The sequence below is a fragment of the Etheostoma cragini genome, chromosome 2 (genome assembly GCF_013103735.1).
Source record: "Etheostoma cragini isolate CJK2018 chromosome 2, CSU_Ecrag_1.0, whole genome shotgun sequence".
Classification (NCBI taxonomy): Eukaryota; Metazoa; Chordata; class Actinopteri; order Perciformes; family Percidae; genus Etheostoma; species Etheostoma cragini.
The window spans coordinates 26,447,165-26,472,481 of NC_048408.1; the positions used below are offsets into that span (position 1 = coordinate 26,447,165).

At 39.8% G+C, this 25,317-nt stretch overlaps 2 protein-coding genes across 6 annotated transcripts in view; both read left to right on the forward strand.

The window, feature by feature from the left end:
* Nucleotides 1–25,317, forward strand: part of LOC117958220 (extracellular serine/threonine protein kinase FAM20C-like) — a 33,792-nt gene that overhangs the window by 6,746 nt on the left and 1,729 nt on the right. The gene's annotated exons all lie outside the window — the stretch shown is intronic.
* LOC117958203 (dynein heavy chain domain-containing protein 1) lies at nt 293–25,235 on the forward strand. 2 transcript variants are annotated; one of them, XM_034894486.1, is made up of 44 exons: nt 293–617; nt 1,566–2,002; nt 2,474–2,662; nt 2,770–2,973; nt 3,050–3,160; nt 3,337–3,493; nt 4,398–4,652; nt 4,903–5,046; nt 5,491–5,602; nt 5,800–6,032; nt 6,146–6,389; nt 6,612–6,769; nt 7,190–7,315; nt 7,486–7,762; nt 7,987–8,114; nt 8,495–8,693; nt 8,777–8,868; nt 9,031–9,253; nt 9,369–9,494; nt 9,605–9,702; nt 9,792–12,933; nt 13,048–13,168; nt 13,331–13,490; nt 13,594–13,885; nt 13,981–15,532; nt 15,862–15,967; nt 16,390–16,522; nt 16,623–16,809; nt 17,170–17,272; nt 17,643–17,771; nt 17,999–18,190; nt 18,344–18,763; nt 18,891–19,302; nt 19,567–19,665; nt 19,773–19,949; nt 20,345–20,523; nt 20,930–21,964; nt 22,066–22,234; nt 22,379–22,453; nt 22,768–22,993; nt 23,201–23,292; nt 23,372–23,521; nt 23,815–24,431; nt 24,568–25,235. In XM_034894486.1, the coding sequence occupies exons 2-44, from the start codon at nt 1,656–1,658 to the stop codon at nt 24,994–24,996; spliced, it is 13,620 nt and encodes a 4,539-aa protein (XP_034750377.1). In that variant the 5' UTR covers nt 293–617; nt 1,566–1,655; the 3' UTR covers nt 24,997–25,235. The 2 variants fall into 2 exon arrangements, with proteins under 2 accessions (XP_034750377.1, XP_034750382.1); XM_034894491.1 differs by lacking the exon at nt 293–617 and having other exon boundaries at nt 1,656–2,002; nt 16,390–16,504; nt 24,568–24,996.

The following is a 25,317-nucleotide window of genomic DNA, read 5'->3' on the forward strand; positions in this document are numbered from 1 at the left end:
CAAACTCTATGTCTTGGGAGAGTTAATGGGGTTGTTGTTGGTCAGCTGGGCACACGGCAGAAGAGTCTGGCACAGGTTTGGCTTTTTACTAATTACTAACTTTTTGATGTTCTAGTGGTAATAGATTTATCACAGCAGATATTTTTGACATGCCATAGTAGGAAAACCACCAGGTAGGCCTCTGCTTCAGTAAAAAAAAAAGAACGCTGTGAAAAAAGGTTTATATGAACAGTTATAATTGCAGCTGTTTTATCATTAGGTTCAATAATGAGGTGTGTATCTAAAACCATGTTAAGTTGAAAACCAATAACCATTTCTGTTGCTTAGGCAGCTCATAAACTAAAACTACACTTTCACCAAGCTACAAGGTTATCCACAGGAAGCAGAGAAAAAGCTTTTGAGGGATTTATCGAAATCACCTGAATACATTGCTGTGATTTCTTTTAAGACAGCGTTTTCGGAAGTAAAAAACTATAACTTACTACACTATTAGTAATATTTGAACAGTTTAGGGCTGTTTATTTGTAACTGAACTTCACCAGCTCCACTGAAGTTACAGTGCGTTACCGTGGCAACGAGCCGTCGTCGTGGTTGCCAGACAACTTCCACTCGGCCAGGTAAGAAAGTCACACAAGTTAGCTTATCTAGTTTCTTATGTTGTTAGCTAGCTCATTTATTTAAAGCACTTATTTAACTTTTGAAACGTTAAAGTCGGCTTTCTAAATATTGTGGTGTTTAAACTTCAGCAGTATCAAGAGCAGGTGTTAAACTGCGGCATGTGTAGCTTTAACGTCTTTGGTGTTACTAGTTAGCTAACGTTAGTTAACTTGAGCTGTTTTAAGCGTAACTAGCTAGCAAGCTGACTAACGGTAACTAGCACAAAGGCTTTGCTAGTAGCTGAACTTCATGCATTATCGTAAGTATGTTACCCATAAAAAGTGATTTAAATATTTTTACGTTTGCTAATAAAAGGGTGTTTTAGTCAAAACAAGTTATGTCAATGCTTTATGATTGGTGTGAAGATTTAGTGTAGCTAAGCTAACGTGTATCTTCACACAGTGGTAGGCTATTGTCGATATTTCACCTGCAGGCTGCACCCTTTATTGTACTAATTGCTGAATCTTGAAAATGCAACTTGTATCATTAAATAAAGTTATAGGCCTATCAGGATGGTAATCTTTTTAGGATTTGTAGTCATAGGCAAACCTGAAGTAGCCTAAAATAATATATATAGCCACTTTAATGTTTATCTAAACAACAGATAACAACGGAAACAGCTCTTTTTTATTCAACTTTTTTCATTGGATGTTTTATGCCAATTAAACTGATAATTCTGTGTTGAGCTAAGTATTCCTAGAGACCCATATTCTGCCTATCTTTGTCTAAAATTATGTGTGTTCGTACAGTGTGGAGCATCCTCCTTATAGAGAGCTTGCTAAATTAATGTACTCTTTTTTTTAAATGATCTTGTTTCTGGGGTGTGGCTAGTTGACAGTACAGGATAAGTTCAACATGGTTTGGTGATGATTTAAGTTTACATTACCTTTTTTATTTTTTTATTACAGAAATTCCTGAGTAAAGTCCTGATGTAGATTGACAAGACAACGTTTTTGGTACCTATATCTGCTGATGGTATTCATAGAGAGATCAGCAGCATGTTCGCTGCATATTCAGAGAAAAGATCCCAAGATGGAGCTGCTCAGACCTGTGGTAAAAACAGTACCAGGTCTGGATCCAAGGTTAAGAAAAAGACACACTCTTCTGAGGTGAAATTACCACCTTTATGTTCGGAGCCACCTACTTTCACAGCAGCCTTTATAGCCAGGCCTCTGTTCAAACCTGACAGACCTTTATCAGTGGTGGAACTCCCTCGTCTTATAGCCCAAGTAGGACCTGGGAGAGCAATGGGGGACACAAAATGGACAAAAGGACCTCGACTTATGGCCTCAGCACTAGGGACCGATATCCCTATCAGAACTGCTGATGATTGGACATCACAGAGGTACGTGGAGTAATTGTAGAGATTATTTTGATTTTAATTCCCCCCCTTTTGTTTTAATGTCATCTTGAAAGTTTTGGGTATGCGTCAGTCCTCATTTAGTTTATGTGAAATGTTTTGCCAATTTAAGACATAAATACAATCCTGTAATTACAGCACTTCACAATAAGAAATGTGAGCATGATGCAATATGTAATGAAGATGATGATGATGACGATGATGGTACTGTATGTGAAATGTCTTGGTAGGCCTTTGAAACAGTGGAACCCACTGCTTGAAATAAATATTTCCCAGGCATTGTTTTATCTCAGTATATTGTATGTAGAAAGTAATAGAGGCAAACATAGCTGACCAAGTGGCATACAGAGCTGACCAATTAATCTGTCATTTACCCCCAAAAAACATTTACTCCCCAAATGATTTGATTCCTGAATGAATTTCTCTGTTGTTAACTCTCAGTTTTTATTGTTTCAGTTTTACAGAAAAAGATGAATCAAAAAAAGCCACAATATGTAAGGACACAACTGTGAAAAAGAGTAAAGTGACCAAACCAAAAACAGTTCCTCTCACTGGCACAGAGGTAGTTCATATTTTTGTCAACAAAAGAGACTTGGGAGAATTGGAGTTTTATTACTTGAAAGAAGTGGATGGAGACTTTTACAGGTACACTGTAATAACACAATCTGGCATCCTTTAATTTCAGACTCCAATAAATGTTGTTATGAAGTAACGCCATTCTGCCTGGATTAACACAATCCTGTTTGTTTTAGACCATATGACCTGCAAGTGGTCCATCCCAGTGATGCTGGTTCTGAGCATTACATCTTTTCCCCCAATTCTGTACTACATGTGACAGAAAGGGGCTATGGTGGAATTGTCAGTCTGGCAGAGTGGTACAGAGAGTCTGTGTCGTGGAAAACTTTGCGGGAAATTCCGTTTTTCAGGGAGTTCAGACTGCGGAAAGCTTTCACCTTGTAAGTACAAATGCTGTAACCTGTTCTCTCTTTGTTTTATCTTCATGCTCTGTCTGATTCGTGTTTTTTGTGCCAGGTGGCATAGAAATGTGCGCAAGATCTTTTTTCATCGCAAGTGTGAGGAACTACAGGATATGCTGGTTATGGCTGTACCTCAGTTCAGAAATGCTCTTTTTCTGTTCAACGGGTGAGTCAGTTTTATGTGCAAATCATTCAATATTCAATTCATTAAACTTTTAGCGTAATAGCCTAGACATAATTAGCCAAATTTGGACACAACCTTTAAATGTTAGATAGGACAGATGTTAAGCTTTAACATTGTTTTTACAGATTTTCCTGGTAATGATACTGTATCTTTTACAGAATAATTGAAGAACTGAAAGGAACACACCAACTGCCCCAGGAGGAGTCTCAAACCTACACTTTGCAGGAATTCAAGAATGTACTGATAACCAAGAATCAAGATCGTCTGCACATTTTGAAGAAGTTATCACAGCTTCGCACTGGCATCCTAAATGCGGTACCACAATTTTATTTTATTTCTGAAAACAAAACAATAACAAACTCAAACCTGTGTTATTGTGTAAAGCATTAATGATAGAGCAATCAAGAGCAGGAGTCTTAACGTTTTTTAAGCCAATAACCCCTTAATTGAGAGAGACGGATCAGGGACCCCCTACTACGTAGATTAGAATAGAATAGAATAGAATACACTTTATTGTCACTGAAGGAAAATTTGTCTTGGACATAGTTCTACAATCACAACACAACATAAACAACATGTAACGGTAAAAAACATTCTAAAATCAATCAACATAAAATACAATACAATAAAATATATTGTATGAATAGTATATTATATACAGTTAAGTTGTACATTAAACTTACAATTCAACAACGTGTAGGGCGGCCTAAAGCCTTTATACATACCCTTTTAGCATCAAATTCTAAGCTATTAAAATAATTAATAATTGTTGGCATGATTTTATAAATCATGGTTTAATGTTAAACATAAATATGGCCCAGTGAATCCTTAGAATGAACTGTATCTGTCGTTGGCTACCTTAGTGCCTACCTTGCCTTCGATATGTACTTTTTCTTCACAAATATGCTGTTTTATTTTTGCTAATAATATGTTGGGATCATGTTAAGAAATTTTAGTTTTTTCAAAAAACTTCTAAAAAATTACCAATAATTTGGTGCTTCCCTAATGCAGTTACTCTGAGGACAGCCTAGGGGTCCTGGACCCCCTGTTGAAGATCTCTGATCTAGAGCGTTAGACATGTTTAGACAGACATGTTCATGTGAGAAAGAAGCATGTCCATTTCTGGAATTGATGGGCTTGTTTTCTTAGAAAACCAGCACTTTGGGAACATACTGTATGTTATTAAATATTGTCACTGTAAAACCTCTTATATCCCCAGGTGAAAGAGGGCAGCTACAAGGCACATCAAGAACTGCACCTACACACGGAATATACTAAAAAGCCAAATAAGTGCTACGAACCCATTCACCTTCAAATGGCTCACCAGCAGGACCTGAAGCAAGACTTGGCCCGGTCTGAAAGCATCTTGCAAAAATTGGGCAACTTTGCTGCTCTCGTCAATCAAATGATTGTGCAAAGTCTTGTCACAATCATCCGACAAGATGTCATTTCTTTTCTTGACAATGTTTTGAAGGTGATAAGAAAGCATTTGTTAACTCCAATTATGTAGCAGCTACAAGGACACAAATCTTTTTCCTAGTTAAAAACTTTATTAAGAACGTAATAGCCTTGTCACTTTTATTTGTGACTGTAGAGCACTGATGCAACTATCTCTCAAGCTATAACCAGAAGAGATGTAGATAAGAGATATGTAGATAAAGAAATTTACAGTGAATTTAATTAACATTTATTAAAAGTATGCTATTTATGTATTTTGTTGTTAGAGGAAAACATCCCAGCAGTCCTGTCTCTTCAACACTGAGGTGTGTTTCAGTGCCAATAGTCAGCTGACTGTGGATCCACCGATACATCTGTTCCAAGAAGCTGTGAGTGAAGCACTCCTGGCTGTTGGGGGCTCTATAATTCAGGTAATTTACAAAGCTTCACAGTTGCAAATGCAGCCATACTTACAATAACTCTAATACGGTATATTGTTTAGTTGTAGACACTGGATAGGATTAATGTTATGAAAACGTGCCTCAAATGTGTGACAGTTGGTTTAACGGTAGAAAAAAATGTTTCATTTTCCTAAAAATATATTTGCACTAGTAGATTATTAGTATTGAAATGTCATGGGCAAAAATAAAGTATGAATACCTCCATAAGGTTACTTTGCACAGATTTAAAGCTGTGGATGTAATTTAAAAAACCATTGTCAAGACAAATCCAACAATGATGTAAGATTTATGCTTGCGTTATATGTATATATGTTATGTTTATCACAGCTGTTCATTCCAGCTGTGTTGTTTTTGAACAGCATATTGATCATACGTGTAGCACCAGTTAGTCATTACACCTTTCTTCTATGGTAGATGTGTGACACTTGTGGATTCTTCCTGGAGATCAGCAACAGTGTCCTCACCCCTGATTCTGTTCAGGATTTAACCTCTGCCTTAAGTTGTATTGAACATTCTACCATTACAGGTACAACCATTTGCATTTAAGCTGGTCTTCAAATTCTTACTGTTCTGATTTTACTTGACCCAAACCTGCAGTTTTCATGTGAAAATGTGTCCAAAGTTGTCATTCATTTTGCTGTATGGATCAATGTAAACTAAACACTGACATGGTTTCAAAATGATTTTATATCTTTTGTGATTTGTTTTATAAACTGTTATCAGGAGAAAATAAGAACATTGATGCAATGACTGGTAGCAAAAAGTTTTGCTGCTGGCAATTGCTCAGAGACCTGCCATCTCACTGGCAAGTGCTGCCTAAACAAACCTTGCTAATGGTGCAGGGCAACAGGGTGCATGGCTGCTACTATCCCCTCCCCAAGGGACAGCTGGAGTGGCAGATCAGCATCAATGACGTTACAAAACGAGTGGAGAAAGAGCAGGCCAAGATCATGCAGGCAAGACTTTTAAATCAAATACTAGGTGATGTTAGTACATAATCAATAGAGATGTTAAAGAATATGCACACCTGCTCATGTGTTTCAAGTAATTCTTTGTGTTCGCTCGACAGGAAGCTGAAGTAGAAATCCAGCAGCTGTGTGAGAATAACTCATGGTTGGTGGACATCCGTTTGTTCATTAGCCAATGGAGTCGAGCCTCTTTGGAATCCATGAAGGGTCAGTCTGCTTTACTATATGAGGAGCACATAAAGAAGATACACCGCTGGACTGAAAGAATTGACACAGTTCCATCATCAATTTCTACCTCCAACCAGCTGTTCATCTTCCAGTGCACCAGCATAAAGGACAATCTAGGTATGTCTGCTCTAAAGTAATTACTTCTCCTCTCCATTGTTACTTGAGGACTCTTAAATACAAATACAGGTTCCTATTCAAGATCAACATTGACCTAACATTGACCTAAAAAAACAGTGATTGTTGTTAGAGTTGTTGTTCCCTGGCTTTGTAGAATGGTAAACTGTATGGTCAATTAAGGGTGCTGAATGCTCTTATACTCTTTGCCTTTGTTTTTTCAAGGGCAACAACTGAGAATCATTGAGGAGGAAGTGCTAGAGCAGCTAGTTGAGCAGATAAAGCTGCGTTCAGAAAGTGTCATATCAGACTTGGAAAGGCGTACTGCTGATCTCAAGACTCAACCCAGCAACTTACATGACCTCTCGAAATACGCTCTTATGGTAAAGAAACTCTTTAGACTTTAAGTACTAGAGTGCTCCTTGTAGCCCTCAAATATTTGTCAACATTTAATTCATCTTTGATACTCTGTAGCATGACACATTTTTCTAACATGATATCAGATATTTTTTATGATTTCTGAAAAACCAAATACAAACTACATATCCACTACATATCACTGTTTTTTTTAAAACACAATATTTAATGGTCTAAGGGACCTGAAACACACCACACACTGTAACTATATAGCTTTTTCACATTCAAATTCAAGTTAAAAACTATAATCAACAGAATTCAAGTTACATTACATATTGTTTTAGTTCTGCATAACATTAAGGAAAGGAGATACATTTATCATCACTTTTAGCCATGATAAACATACAAAATTGATACAGAATTCTAAATCTGTCTTATTATTTCAGATGAGGGAGTCTGTGAAAATGTTGGCTGACACACAGAAACGTTTGGAGTACATTCACTCCCTCCAGGACATTATTTGCATTAACTATAGGAAGATGACTGAAGAGGAGCTGACTTTAGAACAAAAGGTCTGCAGGCATAAAAGTGAAAATGATGCTATTATTAACTACATTATACTGTAGTTGTACAACTCGGTTTTGTGCATCATTTTGGAACATTGCAGCCATTTGACCACATCTCAGTTATTGTTTTTTTCTTCACAGCAGTGTGTGTGATTTTGTTTGTGTTCTATATTTAGATGCTGGCCATGTTGGATTGTTTTATTCTCCTCTTGAAGCAAGCAGATAGCATTGTGTGCCACCGTCTTCCTTCAATGGCTAACGCATTAGACACAATGTTCTCATTTTTGGTCTGTGACCTTAAAAATATCGTCTCTAAAGCTACATCTGGACCCTTCCTTGACCCAACCCAGGATGCAAAAGAGATGGTCTCCAAACTGAACCACATGTATACACATGTGCACAATCTCAATGCAAAGCTGGAACAACTTAGTAGGAACAGCCAAAAACTACATGGTGAGATGGTGTAAATTATGTACATATATGATTTTGGGGCTTAGAAAACTTATTTTTGAACTTGATAGAAAAAAAGAAGAAAAGAAAATTATGCTAAACAGCAAGAAAGGGCACAACTTGGTGATTTTGAGCTGATAACAACAATGGGGAATAAAACTGTTATGTTATGTATTTACAAAAATCATAATCTTATCAGATTGTTATGCTTTATTGTCTCCCATTAGAACATCCCATGGATTTGACCATTTTGACAACAGATGTTCATAAACTCAAAGCTCGTAAAGAGTTGTGGGAGCTAATTGCTGAGTTTACATCATGGATGGGCGGATGGAAACAGTTGCTTTTTAGTGAGGTAACATGTCAAATGAAGGTCTCTCATATTGACAACATGGTAAAATATGTTTGGCAAGGAGGTAATTATTTAAGCATTCAGGCTGATAACCATTTAATAATTCCCTTCTTTAAAAGGTACTTAAACTGGAATATGCTTTCTCTGTAATTGATTGCCTTTATTTTATTTGGAGAAAACAAGTACGCTTAAAAAAGTAGTATTGGCAAGCACAGTGTATCTCATAATGCTTATATGAAGTTGCTAAGCAATGCTTATAAACCATTCTGAGTTATACAATTACAAATAGTTTGCTTTGTGATGACAACAATCTCCTTTATTTAGTTATGATAATTATCGACGTGAATTAAACCAACAAATCGTCTGAAATATTTTTCCGTCAGGTTGTGGTGTCACAAGCTCAGGAGAAAATTGCCAAGTGGAAGGAACAAGCTTTATCTCTAACAAGTATCATACCTACTCATGATGCAGTGCTGCAGGAGACTTTAGGCATCCTGGAAAGCTTAAGCCATCAGGTTGCACCCATGGCCAAGCTGCAGAGCCCCATACTCAAACATAAACACTGGAATGACATTTTCCAAGGTCAGACACAGTTGGCAATGTTGGTAACGCATGCATGAAAGCAATGCACATCTAAATTAATCAAAATAAATTCTATCTGTCAGGCATGGGCCTCCTGTATGTCTCAGAGAAGGAGGTGACTGTTGCTGAACTGATGTCTCAACTACTTGAAGTTGACCAGAATTTCATTACCAAGGTGAGAGCAGGAAAGAGACATTGGGCTGTAATAGCAGTGCTACTACAATTCAGAGACAAAATGTCTCTCAATACAGTGTCAATAAACAATATTCTCCCCTTTTTTATGCCACACATTTACTACTTGATTAATTCTGCTTAATGGTACATTTGACTCTGTCAGATATGCAGGGATGCACAAGCAGAGTGTAACATGGAGCTGGCCTTCCAAAAGCTTCAACAGGGATGGAAAACCAGACTTTTCCAGGTGGATAAATTCACTGTTCCTGTTTGGCAGCATCGTGAGCCAACACATGGATTATCAGAAAAGTCCACAGAGGGCACAATTTCAAATCTTCAAACTCCCATTCACCACTCCTGTAAATATGCTCGATTCACCATCGATGGTGAGACTCAATAACAAGTTGGCAAATGAATAATAAAGATGTAGTTTTGGCTTTCCCACTATGTGTGAAAGCAATATTCTACTTGCTGGGATTTGCCATGTGTTTTCTAACTCAGGTCTGGAAATACACTTTGATGAGATAGAGAGTGATTTGATGGCTCTGTCCACCATGTTGAAGTCCCCACACAGCGTTGAGTTCAGACTGCAAATGGAGGATTGGGTGCAATTACTACAAGATCTTGGTAAGGTGGATATTCAGGAAAAGAAATGAACAAAGCAATATTTTGACAATTTGGTGCAGAAACAGTATAATCATTGTTTTGTCTTTTGTCCTCCCTTTCGATATTAACAGGAAAGCTACTTTGTTTATTTGAAAGATACCAGCAAACATGGGCTTTTCTGACCAAGATGTTCCATGAAACATACTTTAGTGTTCAGAGATTGGATCTGGTATGTTCTTGTGTCATCTCATATCAAAGAAATCTAATGCAATGCCAAGAAACCAAAAATGTTGATTGTTTTCTATTTTAATTTTATAGCTGGCGCGATTCCAACCAGTTGATGAGACATTTAAGGAAATTATTCACTCTATCTTAGGGGACCCTCATGTGATGAACTTTGTTCATTCCAAGAAGACAAATGTCAGATTCCATGGTAAAAACCTTTGCCAGATTCTTACTGATGATCTGTCTACAATGGAGGCCATTTCCAACCAAATGGTGGATCTTCTGGAGATCCTTTGTGAACAGTTTCCAAGACTTTGGTTCTTGAGTGATAGGGAAGTGATGCAACTACTCTCTTTTCATCCTACGCCTTTTGCACTGCAACCATTTGTGCGTAAATGCTTTAAAGAGATACGCTGGCTTGAAATGGATTGTGAAATACCATCTAATACAAGAGGTGTGAAGAACTGGGGGGCTACATCTCAAAGCCACAGAGAGATAAAGGTGCTAGGTTTTTTTGGTAGCCTCCAGGAGCACATAACCTTTCTGTCTCCTTTGGAACCAAATCCGAATGCCTTGGTATGGCTTTCTGTATTTGAGAAACAATTAAAGTTGACAATGCTACAGCTCATGAAACAATGTGCTATTGTGAGAAACCAGCTTGAACCACCCAGTCAATATATAGCATGTGATAAGGAAGTTGGAAACATCCTGTTCGACATTGCAGAAAGGAGAAAAATTGCAGTACCTGCGCTGGATCTGCTGTCTGAATATCCTCTGCAGTGTCTGCTGGTGGCTGAGGAGGCAGTTTGGTGCAACACCGTTCTACAAGCTTTCCAAGAATCAAGCCCAGTGACATTAAGCAACATAAAGGCATACAACTCTGCAAAACTGAAAATCCTTGGTTGTTCAATTAGGAATGGAGTTACAGGGACTAAAAGGGAATCTCTGGTTTCTAAGTACATGATGATGTGTCTGCGTGCTTTAGTGCAGCTTACAATGAAGCATGCGCAGCAGCTATCTCAACTCATGGAGGTAAAATCTGTGCTGGAGTCGTCTTTTGAGTGGCTAAGTTATATGAAGTATCATATAAACTCTGAAGATTTGAATCTGAAAGCCAATGGACCAACATGTTGCGTGGATGTTTTGGGCCATAGCCTTCATTATGATTATGAGTATTTTGGTCCAGAAGATTGGGTATTGATGCACACTCCATCCACAGATCGGGCTACACTGGGTATTCTGCTTGCTCTGACAAGCTACAGATGTGGGTTTTTGAGTGGACCTTCCATGTCTGGAAAGAAAACAACTGTGGTCCAGTTAGGAAAAGCACTGGGGAGGCAGGTTGTCAATATGCAATGTTGTCCAAACATAAGACCTGGTGTTGTTCAGCGGATGCTGTTGGGCGCCCTCCAGACTGGAGCATGGCTTCTGCTGGACTCTGTTGACTTACTAACACAAGGGGTCCTGTCGTCACTGGGGCAGAATCTAGTAGACATCCATCAGTCCTTCTCTGAGTTAACAATAAATAAGAATCACAGAATGAATGAGGAGCCAAAGAACAGGACTGCTGAAGGGTTCATGGGTTGCAAAAACATTGGTGATTCTGAATGCCATATGGTTCTTGCAGGGAAAAGCATTTATGCCCACCTAAGCTATGGATGTGTTCTTATCTCATCAAAGGGGCATACATCCGAGCTTCCAGAGAGTCTGCGATGTGCAACTAGACCCATTGCGTTAACCCATCCAGATTACAGGACCATCGCAGAAGTAATGCTAACTTCCATTGGTTTCTCAGAAGCTATGTCTTTAAGTCAACGTCTGGTGGCTCTCGTTAGCCTGGCCAAGGATTCTCTCTGTCTGCCTGATTTCATCACTGATAACCAGAGCTGCTTTCTTGTTGTCTTGCAAAAGATCATCTCCTCCTCTGAAATGCACTTACAACAAAGTGCAAGGCAACGAGAAATTTCTGATGAGGCTAAAGGAGCAACTGTCAAACAAACTACACTTGCACCTTTACAAAATGAGACTAGCAGAGTTGTTAAAAAGGGAACAAAAGATACTGAAAAGCCTCCCAAGTTCAGCAGTTCGCATTTGTCAATTATACGGAGTTTAATGGAGGAGACAGCCATTGTCAAAGCTATTCTTTCTGTATTCTTACCTGTTCTTTATGATCACAAGAAAGCCTCGCTGTTCTACATCACCTTCAAGGACACATTCCCTATAGCATGCCAGTTTCCTTTTTTCCAACCGTACATTGAGGAAGAAGAAAAGAAGCAACTAAAAACTGCAGTTGCAGAAGAATTACAAAAGAAACAGTTTCATTCTGACACTGAAATAATTAGCAGTGCTCTTACACTCTACCAGACCATGAAAATCTCTCAGGCAGTTATGCTTATAGGCCCCTCGGGTAGTGGAAAGACAACCTGTTACTCTGCTCTAGCTGGAGGACTCAATCATCTGGCTGCCAAGACATTGGGATATGTGTTTGAAAGTGACGATGTGATTGAAGGAGAACCACAGATCTCTGCTCCAACTTGGAACTCTGTTGACACAGTAGTCTTGTTTCCTAATGCCATGTCCCATAAGGAGGTGTTTGGCTGCTTCTGTGAAAACAGAGGATGGCAAGATGGAGCTGTTGGAAAGGTTCTGAGGGATTTAGAAAGACATGAATCAAAAAGTTCTACAATCTGCAGCAAAAGGAAGAAAAGTGAGCAGACTCAAAAATGGTTGATAATGGATGGGAATCCTGTGGGGCAGCCTGGCTGGTTAGATTACTTAACTACAATGTGCAGTCCTGAGGAGCCATTTCTGCGCCTGTCATCAGGTGAAACGCTGACATCTCAATCACACCTTAAGCTACTCATGGAGATCACTGACCTAAGTGATGCAAGTCCCTCCGCAGTGACCCGTTGCAGCCTTGTCTATGTCACAGGTACTGATCTTTGGAAAGCTGTGTGGAAGAGTGAAACAAGTGCTCTCTTTTCTGAACACAAACTGGATCATGGAACCTTAAAAATGTGGAATTGTCTGGCCAAAGATCTTTTTTCCAGCACGCTTAGTTTGCTTAGACAAAATGCTTTAACTTCTGCCATCCATAATGAAGGAGAATCTCCTAAAAGTGTCATGTATGGACTGCAAGAAGTCATGTCGTTTGTTCGGATCCTACGTGCACTCCTACAGCATTTTGGGAAGGCTGTGGAAAAAGCAGAGACAATACCACAGATAGACAAACCAGGTATAACATATAATTAGTCATGAACATGTTATACAGAACAGTTATAAGAAAACATACAGACTAGTTATTGTGACTTTACTTTCATTAATACTGTATGACATATTCTCCCACCAGATATACCTCTACACAGAACTGGAACAGCAGGTACAGATCCCCTGACTAAACAAGATCTGCTGGCCAGGAACCTTTTTCTGGTGGCTTATATTTGGGGATTTAGTGGACATCTGCATCCTCGGTAAGATAATCTTTATGCAACTTGTTTTGTCACATTCATTTATGCAAAACATTTTGTATGTATCGTATTGCTATAAACACCTCTAAAACCTTTTTATTTTTACAATAAAGCCCCCCCAAATACATATCAGTCACCAATTGTCTTCATATATTTTTACTTTAGCCACTGGACAAAGTTCGAATTACTAGCCCGTCAAGTGCTGTTTACTTGCCGGTACAAAATTGTGGTTCCTGATGAAGAGAGTGTGTTTGAACACTTTTTTAACAAAGACAGCAAGATATGCCCCAAGAACACACTGCTGACAAATTCCCTCCCTCCCAAGGTTTGTCCTGAACATTCTGTCTAGTGTAGTAGAAATACATAAATTAAGTCATGACTGCATTTATGCATTTTAACTAACAAGTGTCTTTTATCTATTTACGTAGTATCGGAAATATACCCATCTCTTGAACCTCATGCTGGAGGGAAATCAGCCAGTGCTGCTTGCAGGAGAGCCCTGTTCTGGAAAAACTTCTCTGTGCAAAACTTTGCTGAGTTTTGACAAGCTTGACAAGCCACACATTAGCCTACCAGCCAGTCCACTACTGAGCTCCAGAGACCTGCGCACTTTAATGATTAACATCAACTGGTGGAAGAACTGTAAAGATACTATGGGTTCCATGAGAAAACAGCCGAGACTGCTTCTTTTTGTCGATGATTTGCATGAAGCCCCCTGTGGTGAGTAAGACAATTTACATTAGTAGAACTAATGCCGTTAATGCTGTAATGCCATAACTTTATGCCGTTAATATTTCTATCGTTTCTGTTGATAGATGTCTTTGGGAGGATGTCAACAGCTCTAGAAACACTACGACAGAGTATGTCAATGGGACATATTCTAACATTTGATGGCTACAACTTCAATTTATTAAGTACTGGAATCATCAGCTACATGGCTACCTGTTGTGTCTTTGGATTTGGCAGTCACCACAGTAATGTAATATCCTCCAGGCTGTTGCGACTGTTCTCTGTTTTCGTGCTTCCCAGCCTATCTATGGACGTTATATTGTCTATACATTCTCCTCGGCTAAAAATCTGGCTCAAAGATTTGGAACTTAAGCACAGTGCTGAGGATATGGCATGTTGTATCATCACTGCAACTAAAAATCTAATTCATGCAGTATGTGACCAATTCCAGCCAACTGTGCAGAGGCCTCATTTCATATTTACCCATCATGACCTTCAGAAGGTGTTTAGCGGGATGCGCCTGTGGCAGCCTAACATCCTAAACACAGGGACAATGATGAAAAAGGAATATTTACTATCAGGCTTTTCTCCAGACCTGCCAGGGCCTGCAGCATCAGTCCTTAACATAGCACATCTCTGGATGCATGAGTGCATGCGCACTTTCAGTGATAGGTTATGCTCAGAGGATGAAAGCAAAACTCTTTTGTCACTCATAGCCAAGACAGCAACAACACACTATGGAATTAAATTGGTTGATGAAATCCAGCCTGCCAGTTTAAGTGACCCACCCACAGTCTCAAACCCACCTATTCACACACTACCCATGGACGCAGCAGACACCTGTAAGCCAAAAGGTCAGAATCGAGATACACTATATTTGCCTCAAGAGCCAAATGTAGCTGGCCTGTCAGACCCAAAGAAAGACTATTCATTGACTGAACCTTCCCTTCTGTCTGAAGACATTTGTTTAGAAGAGAAAAGCCTAAAAAGGCTCCCTCTGCCACCCCAGATTCTTCAGCATATGGCGGACATAATAGCTAAACTTGTTTATGGTCCTGAGCTCTCTATGGCCCCAAAAAGTCAGCAGTACAATTTTAAATGTACTTCTTCTTATCAGGACAGAGAACTTGATGTATTACTGCAGGAGCTGTTTGTAGTCATTGACAGAAAAGGGCAAGACAAAGGACAGGAAATTGATAATGACTCCAACATTACAACCAGATACATTGTACACAGACAGAGGGTGAGTCAGCTTTTACATATCCTCAGGGTGTTGCTCATGCATGGAGGTCACGGAGTGCTGATTGGCTCAGAGAGAGGCACAGGCCGTAAAACCACTGTGCGTTTAGCTGCCTATGTAACAGGCTACCAGTTGATGGAGGTGCATCCTGGCAATGAGAATCAGTTACATGAAATTCTAAAAGAAGCTGGGAATCAAACTCAAGTGGATGGAGTTAATGTTATCATACTGGTCCATGAAGAAATTAGCCAGTCTGTCAGAGAAGAGCTGTTGGTGGTGATGTCTCACGGAACCTACACAGGGCTCTACACAGATGAGGAGCGGAGAAATCTTGTTTCCAGAGTGACTGCTGTGAAAAACTCAAGACGATACCGTATGGATGGTTGTATATTTGAGAAGTAAGAAGAAAGTACCTAAATTATTAGTCTTCATGCTAGTTTGCCCTCCTTTTAGGCCTATTTTAGAGACAAATGTCAATCATTACTTCCAATTGTGTCTTTAAGCTTTAGGCCTAAAAAATACAGTACATTTAGTATAATTAATGACATCCAAAAGAGTACCTATTGCTAATGTGCTTGTGATGTAGGCATTTGCCACTACATTCTTTTACAGTAGACTATTGTCAAAAATGGGCTTATGAGAAAGTTCACTGACTACTTACTGTAATTGTTTTAAAAAAGAAAATGTGAATTCCTGTAAACCACATTTTTTCCGCTTCTTTTACAAGGTACTTGAGCCAAATCCACAAAAATGTGCACGTGTTCCTGTTGCTTCCCTTCATCATTAGGGAGAGCAGTGAGATACCTGCCAACAATGGAACACATAGATGGAATGTAAATACACATTTTCTTTCAGTTACTGAACCTGTCCTTGAACCTTTCTACCTGTAATCATTAACAAAACACAAACTGTACTTTTCAACCCAGTAAGATGGAGAAATCAGAGCAGGCACAACCATTTAAATGTGTCCTCTCATGTTTGATACTTACAGGACCAACCCTTGATTAGGGTGCAGGACCCTTTGAACCCTAAATGTCACATCCCAGTTGAGTCTTTGAGGTCCACATTCCAATTATATCCCATGTTGTTGAGTATACACAGTCCCTATTTAAATGCCGACCATGTGGACTCCACTCTGATGTGATATTTGGGCTCTCTGTACTAAGTGCAGGTTGTCCCATTATATATGTTTAATGTATAATGTCATTTCAAATTGTGTCCCTAAATGGATGACTTTTTGTCATTTGTGATCAAGGCACAACTGACCAAAGCGCTGAGCATTAGTTACTGTGTAGAGGTGTACCAGCCTTGGTCCAACCAGTCTTTAGTGGAAGTTGCTGCTCAATGTCTCAAAACCAGTCTCCGCAAATGTGAGTCACACCACAAAAGTTAGTCTGTACTTACTTCATATTTTATCACTCTTTACTGGCAAGGTTATTTCTGGTCTGTTCTGAGACATATCCTTTTTATCCTTTTGCTGTAATTTAGTGGAGAGAGAAGGCTCAGAGGCCAATCTGTCTTTGGCTATGGCAGGAATCCATCAATCTGCATGTCAGTATGCTTCTGTCCTTCTAAGAACTCAGCCATTCAGCCCTCAGACTTATATGGAGTTCATCGCCCACTTTGGTGACCTATGCAACCTTCTGCACAAGCAACAGAAAAGCCAAGCCAACAGGTTAGTTGTTCTTAAATGGGTAGTGGCTTTTTTCCTCTTTTTCCTCCATATGATTCTAGTATTTAATGTGCTGCGGTGCCATACACCAATAGATCTATGATTATACTAGCATGACCTAGCTTAATCTGATAAAGTGACCCCCTACTGGGCCTGATGAGAATGCAATTCAAACAGCTGCACTGCAAACTACATCCTGAACAATATCTGACACAGATGCAACAAAATCAAAACGTAACCTATACAGAGGGAGCATTTGTTGCAAAGCTATTTCAATGTATTGTAGTAGACTGTACAGGTCTAAATGTTATTTTCTTGACATCCTATTATGTTGTTAAAACAATAACTATTGTATTTTACCAGGGTTGCAACTGTTCTGTCTCAGTTGGATGTCTTGAACAACACAGCTCTGCAGTTCAGAGAGCACTTAATAAAGCTGCAAGAGAAAGTTGCGGATACACAGCAGGTAATATAGAGCAATTCAGCATACAGAATGAAGTGCCAGTGTGATCAATATTCTATATAGGGTTTCCGCAATATTGACTGCCACAATTTCTTATCCAGAAGGTTATTCCATCACGGTCATAATTTGTTTTTTAAACAACCTTGTAAGCAATATATTCAGTACATTTCAGATACTCACACGGGGGAGTATAGTTGATTATATATATATATATATATATATATATATATATATATATATATATATATATATATATATATACATATATATATATATTTATATACTTATAATATAACCCCTTTTTTGAAAATTACAACTTTAGATATCTGTATAAACAATATCTTCCCTCCCTCTACACCTCTTCATCCTGCAGCGTGAGAAGGAGCTCCTCGGAGCCGTAGATCATCACAAGAGCCTGCTTGAGGAAGCCCGGCAGAAATGTGTGGTAGAAGAAAAAAAGCTGCATCACCTGGAAGAGCAGATTAATCATGCTCAGAAAAAGGTTAACATATTTCCTATTTTAATAATATCTACATCTAAAATTGTAGAAATAATATACCATATACTTACATTTATAGATTCACAACAGATCACATTATAAAAATCATCATCATACCATCTTAGGTTATTTTGATATTGGCCACTCATATATGTTAGAACAATGCAAAGCATTTATCAGAAGTGTCACTGTAAATGAATTTAATGTTTCAAAAACTTTTTTTTCCCCAGATAAAACCTGTGTTCCTGTCCAGTATTCAGATTCTAAATTGTCTGAATCCATCTGACCTGGAGGAAGTGCGCCACTACAGAGATCCACCTGATGGAGTGGTGAAAATCCTGGACGCCATTTGTTTGCTGTTTAATCGTCCTCAAGGCTGGGAGAGTGCTAAACAGCTTCTTGGACAATCCAATTTTTTCCAAGTTTGTGGAAACGTGTTTATTTTGTAAAATATCTATCCATCACAAATACTTTTTTTAAGGTTGGCAGTGGTTTAGTAATTGTGTGATTGCACAAAGTGGCATAAGAGGCTGTTTTGGTATTGCCTTCATGCTAATATACTGTATCTCTCCTAGGAGTTGGAGTTTTTCGACCGCTTTAGTCTGACAAATCAACAGCTTCAGCAGCTTGGCCAAATAGTAAACAATCCTCAGTTTGTGCCAGAGTCTGTTCTAGAGGTAAGCAAAGCCTGTGAGTCCCTGTGTCGATGGGTCAAGGCTGTGTATGAGTGCTGCAGTATGCAAAACCAACTGTTGGTAAAGCAGCAATTGGAGGTTCTGGCCAAAAAGGCACAAGGTCAATTGCGCCTGGCTGAGCAACAGAAGGATCATGCTTACCATTGTCAAGAGAATGTCAAGCATCAATTGCAGTTGGTACAAGAAGAACTGGAGAAGGAACTGCTAGGACTGCCCACAGCTGAGAGCTCAGAAAGAGAAGCTACAACAACTGCAGGAAAGTTAGAGGCACATATCAGAGACTGGAGGGCTGCAGCTCAGGTGACACATCATTTGCAAATATACTTTACATTTCACTTAAACATATAACTTAAATGTATACTTTGGTGTTATTCTTTCAAAAAAAATTGTATTTAAATGATTAGGATTTTCTTTATTTTCTCCTCAGGAGGCGAAGTTAAGTAACCAAACTCTACCAGGAGATGCCCTTATCCTGGCTGCAATCATCTCTTATTTAGGCCCTTTTGGACCTGATACACGCACAGAACTGCTTGACAAGTGGAGGACACTCTGTCAGACAGGAAGAATCAAAATAAACCCAAAGGACCCCAGAACCTCTCTGTTTACACACTCTGACTCTGTACCTCCTTACCCCCTTTTTGGTTTCCCCATCCCTGTGTCTGAGCGAATGAAGCTGCCTCTGGGTCTGGCAAAAGGAATGCTCCAGGATGCTCCTTCTGCTAGAATGATTGTAAAGCTGCTGTTGTGGGGCTGCAGGAGTCCTTGGGTTCAGTGCTGGCCTCTACTGGCAGACACCCAGCAACATCTAGATATAAGCTCACAAAGGACGCTCATCACAGGTAGGTCCTTAGATTACAACAGCATTGCTGGGATTTGCCACATCCTATCATGTACCAACATCCTAGGATTGTTTTCGATCAATTAACCTTGTAATCTACAAAACATATAAAATATCAACTTGCATACTGTAATGCAACTTTGCAGAGCAGAAATAATGCCAATTAAAGCTGCAAGCAGCATCTGCCTGGCCCTCGCACCTCTTCTTGTGTCAGGGTTACTGGCGAATGCCCCTTAAACCAGTACAATACATGTTTTCTTTGCAGGAGAGAATGCCAAGCTTGAGAAAGAGACAGCGTGTGATTTGGTGGTTTGTGCTGATGATCCAGAGCTGCTGGACAAGCTGGACCAGGCTGCGGAGAAAGGTCAATTAGGGGCATGACAGTTTTTTATTATAATAGTTTTTTTGAGAAATGTCTAAGTTACACTGTCGTTTTTCAACTGTAGCTTATTTTAGTCTTTCATTTTGCAGGTTTGAGAGTTCTGGTAACTCATGTGGAACATGTGATTCCCAGTCCACAGTTTCTGGCCAGATTGGCACGCCCTGCTGGATGTTGCCTTCCAGAGTTAAAACAGCACGTTCAGCCGACCCACCCGGACTTCTGCCTCTTCCTTAGCACCCATCTGCCTGTCCAACTGCTTAGCAGTGGTAAGAAAGATTTCTTAACACTTACAATTCAACTGTAGATGGGGAGTTTTTGTTAGAGTCTCTTGGCATTTTTCTTGCAAAATAAGTGCAGAACTTTCAAATTCATTCATCGTCTCAGTAAAATAAGGGCTCTAAGGTTGACTTGGTGATTTGTTAAATTGTAACTGCTACAGAGAGATACTGAGATTTATTTTTACAGTTTATACGACACATAGTATTAAGATGACATACTGCTATATATTATTTGTTATTATTACTCAGCACACAACGGGTTATATTATCACATGGGACCAAAAAACAAAGGGATGAAATGGACACTCTGGACATTTTGGAAATGAGTTTTTCTAACTTATCTGAAAGTAGGGCTTACTGGACATTGATTTTTTGTTTCTTAGGTATAAATCCATCCATCTTGGCTCAGGTGCGCATTGTTGACCTCTCTGTAAGCTCAGAAGAGATCCAGGAGCTAATGCTGACACAGCTGCTGCAGTCTGAGTGTAAAAAGCTGCTAATTCAACACTTGCAGTTCCAGAATGACAAGCAATTGTTGCAGGAGGAATTGATCTCCAAAGAGGTGACACAGCCACCATTTACAAAACAGTTTCTCTTGGTTATTTAGTCGTATATGATACAGTGAAGTAAAGTAGTAGTAGTAAGTGTTTAAGGCCTAATCTGCAACTACCATACAGCCTCATTTCTGCCTGATACGTCAGAGTTTGCTTGTCTCGTAATTGTTGGAATTGATTTACTCATTGTGATACAGCCATAGCCAGTAAACATTCGTTTGGAATTTACATCATGGACTATAATGGACTGGGCTTTTCAGAGTGTTTTATTTTTGCATTTCATAATCAAGCAATAACAGTTTCTACATTTAAGTCAGACTAAAGCAGAGTGTAGTTTTTTTAGTTGATAATATAATTGTCTGTTGTTGTGTATTGCTGCTGCACATCAGTTGACTTTACACAATATTGTTGTAGGATGCTCTCATGGACTACATCCTGCAGTGTGACACCTCACTGCTAGAGGATGCTGATTTTCTCCCCCGTGTGGCTGTTTGTCAAAAAGCAATGAAGAAACTGCAGGCTGAGATCCAGCAGCTGAGTGAGGAAATAAAGTACCACGAGTCCCTGCTGGCTGTACCCCGCCAATTAATAAGGCTGGCTGCTGCCCTCTACCAGGCTCTGCAGGAGGTGTCTCGTCTTTCCCCTGCCTACTACTTTTCCCTACGTGGCTTCATCACAGTTATCCAAGAGGTCTTAATTGTAAAGGGCAGGCCATTAGTGTCATCTATCATTGGGAAAGTGCCAGTGGGCATAATACCAGAGGTCACAAACCGGATAGTAGCCCAGTTACTGGTTCAATACAGGCCTTGTCTCTTTAAGAGCCATGTTGCTGTTCTGGAACTGCTGCTGTCTGTGGCTCTGCTCCAACACAACCAGCTCTGCACTGAGGCTGAAAGAATGGCTTTCCTCAGCGGCCTTCAAGACATAAAACATCCTGTCATTAAAGTGAAACCCTGTTCCCTTTTGCCCATTGTTTCACAGTCCACTAGTAATCTGCCCAGCTGGATACCCCCTCATATCCACCCAGAGCTCCTCAGCTTGGAGAAGATCCCAGTCTTCAGAGGGTTGATTGCCTCTCTCTCCACTTGCCCCATACAGTGGCAGGAGTACCTGCACTTCCCTTCCTCCACTGTAGCAGGGGCTGTTCCCTGTCGCTCTCACTCCCATCTTTCACTGCTACAGCGGGCTCTCCTCTGGAAGACCATGCTCCCAAACTGCCTGGAGGGACTAGCTGAGGCCATGGCCACCTACCACTTCTGTCTGCCTGGACAGACAGTAGGGACAGAGGCCCCTCACACTGGGAATCCAGAGGCTCTCTCACGGTATCTTCTCAAACATGAAGGACCCATCATCCTTACATTGCCCAGTCAAAGAGGAGATAAGTGGACAAGCACTCAGCCTCTTCACTTAATACACAAGTTGGCCCACTGCGTAGCAGAAACAAAGAAGGTAACGCACACTATTTCATTTTATTCAAGTTAATAACTGTAGCCAATGTACATCAATACAGTGATTGATGTTTTTGTCCATGAACATGTTTTTATTTCCAGGTGAAAGTCATTTCTTTTGGGGCTCTGTGTGACAGAGAGGTCATTCTCTCAATGCTGGACAAAGCTTTTAACGATGGCCACTGGTTGGTTTTTAACAACTGTCACCTGTTAGAACAATGGGATGCTAAAGTAGTGGCTCACCTCAGTCAGTTGATCTTTTCTTTTAGAGGTAAGTGGACCATCAAGAATCAATATAAATTGCATTTGTATTATTTGTTTATCATTAACAAATGCTCAAAACACAAGTTACAATCAGGTCTTTCTATATATGCATCCATCTGCCTAATTGCCTGCCTACATACATATTTCACAGAGGAGCGATGCCTGATTCAACCGGGCTTCCGATTGTGGTTTATAACTCAAGAATATGCTTTACGCCCCATCCCAGGTAGATGTACTATATTGCCATTTCTTGCCTTATCCAAGGCTTGAAGAAGTCTTTCTTTTTTCACATATGCCACCATCTGCTACTAAGCTAATGTTATTCAATATAGAGTGCCAGTTTAATTGTAAACTATTTTTATCAATTAAGGTAATCTCACAATTTTTAGTTTTCTCTCTCAATAATTAAATTCATAATTGTTTCTAAGTGATCAAATGTATTGCCTAATATAATACAGTAACCTTTTGTCTTGGTTTTGCTCAGGTTGTAATAATGATTAGGATTTCAATGATGAATATTATTTTTTATTATTGGAACAGCGGCAGTGCGAATGTGTTCCCTGTCTCTGGTCTGTGACTCTCCCTGGGATCTGAAGGAGGAGCTGAGCTGTTCCTTGCGACAGGTGGTGTCCATCATACAGCATCAATCACTGTTGGGTGTCAAAGCAGACAACATAGATCTCCTCCGGCGCTGTGCCATCTTCCACTCTGTGTTACTGCAGAGACAGGCCTATAAACACTTAGGCCAAGGGAGAATCTACAGTTGGTGAGGAAATGGGCCTACATGCTGTAATGTCTAGTTAATATAGAGGGTTTTTGTAATCGCAAAATATTTGTATATTTGCCTGTCCTATCCATTTAGAGTGAAACCAAACATGATCTGAAATTAAGTCTTCTAATTCTTCAAATGGTTGATATATCACAAAAGATTAAGAGTTCAAGCTTGTGTATTTGGATTGTTTCTACTTTGAAGGAGTCAGGAAGACCTACTGGCTTTGGTGGATGCACACATTTGCATTGCTAGTCTCTGCCATGACAAGGCTAAGGCTTTGCAGTACATAGCAGGTGAGGCAGCATTAACAGATAAAGCTGTCCCTCTAGTTCAGTTACTGTATGCTTTAACCTTGTTATACTTTTCATTTAGTCAACCTAGTGCATGGTGGCCATGTACTAGACTCTGCAGATTTGGAGGTGGTGGACATTGTTGCCAAAACCTGTCTCAGCAGAGTGTCATCTCTGTGGGGCAGTGGACCACAAATTCTCTCAGATATTACCAGCAATCCTGGCCACTTTGGTGAATAAACTTCCTGATGGTATTACACATCTTACAAGCAAATTAATGAGACAGTGAACTGGAGGAAATGGATTATACAATATTCTTTTTCTTTACTTTTACATTTTAACCATTTAGCTGAAACCTTTATGCAGAGCAAGTTACATAGTTGCAGCATTAAAATGAGGATGCATTTTTAAATCTTCATGACAAACATCAAATAGCAAGGAATAGCAGCATTAGTACCTACAGTGGATGTTTGTGTTTCTGTGTAGGTACAATGTAGTGATTATGGCTATGTTTAATTTCCTCAGATTTGTCAGAACTACTTCAGATTTGGGAGCAGGGTCTTCAGGATTCTGAAAACATCAATGACCCCCTTGTGTTGGGCTTCAGTGCAGATGTGGCAGCTGAAATAACCAAGATCAATAGCCACAATTTGAACATACTACTGCAGGCCTCACAAACTCCTATGGGAAGAGTGAGGAGTTTTGACACACAGCTAAGCCAGCCCACCACACTGTCAGCATACAGCCATGCTAGAGACAGACTGCAGGCTCTGAAGAGTTATCTCACACACATCCAGAATGACAGCACAGTTACAAATGCAGGAGCTGTCTTTCACAGTCACCTATGTGACTTCCTTCAGGCTGAGTGGGATGATCTCATTGATTCGGTGTCCTTGCTCCTCTCACAGCTCCAACACAGCGCACCGACCTTTGCTTCCCTCGTCAAGCCCACTGAGTTGTCTCACTTGGAGAGGAGGGCAGAGTTGCTCAGTGCTTATCTCTGGCACCACAATACTTCAGATCCTCCCGGTGCATACCGACTATCTGCTTTCAAAAATGCCAGAGGATTTCTGGTGGCAGTGATGAGAGAGGCGGCTCAAGTGAATCGCAAATATATGAGTGATATAGCCCTGCATTTTCAGGTAAAAATATACAATTGCATTCTAAAATTCTGTTAATAATAATAATAATAATAATAAAATAATTAATTTCATACCATTGCATTATTTATTTGCAGGTGCTGCAGGTTACTTACTTGTACTGTTCTCTTCCCTCTAGGTTCTGAGTGATAGTAAATACCCAGCCTCACTTCCCCTAGATGCTGTATATTTATGTGGCCTGGAGCTAAGAGGGGCATCATGGGATACACAGCTAGGAGCCCTACAGGACACTGTCTCTCTGCAACCATGCTCACTGCCCCTTGTTTGTGTCAAGGCTCAAGTCAGGAGCACAAATACTGCCCAGGATACCTTCCCTTGTAAAAGTTCACATTTTAACAATGGCAGCAATGACCAGGTGGCAGATGCTTCTTCATCGACTGTCTCACAGTTACCAATTTATCACTGCCCGCTCTATCTCAATGGAGAGCGGGAGAATGGAAACTGGGGACTGGCAGATGTTAACATTATCACTACATTTCCCCTACATGCCAAGCTAAATCCTGTGTTGTGTAGTTTGAGAAGGGTGAGGCTAGTGAGTATGCTCTGACTAAACAATTCTGGTTTGTCCTGCTGTGATGAACCAGACTGACGCTCAAATGCAACTCTGGATTGACTGAAGAGTCCTTACTCATATTACATGAGAACTCTTTTAAATGTAATTGTCATTAACTGCTGTTCACAATAATTCATGTGACTTTCTGTTGCTGTATGATGTCTTGTCATACATTACACTTTGTAACGTTTGGATCGGTTTTGTAAGGTTTTTCATTAAACATTTGAACACAATAATAATGTCATAATGTTGATTAATAGCATTTTGTACGATCTAGCTCCGTGGTTCCTAAAGTTTTTTTCAATAATGTCTGTA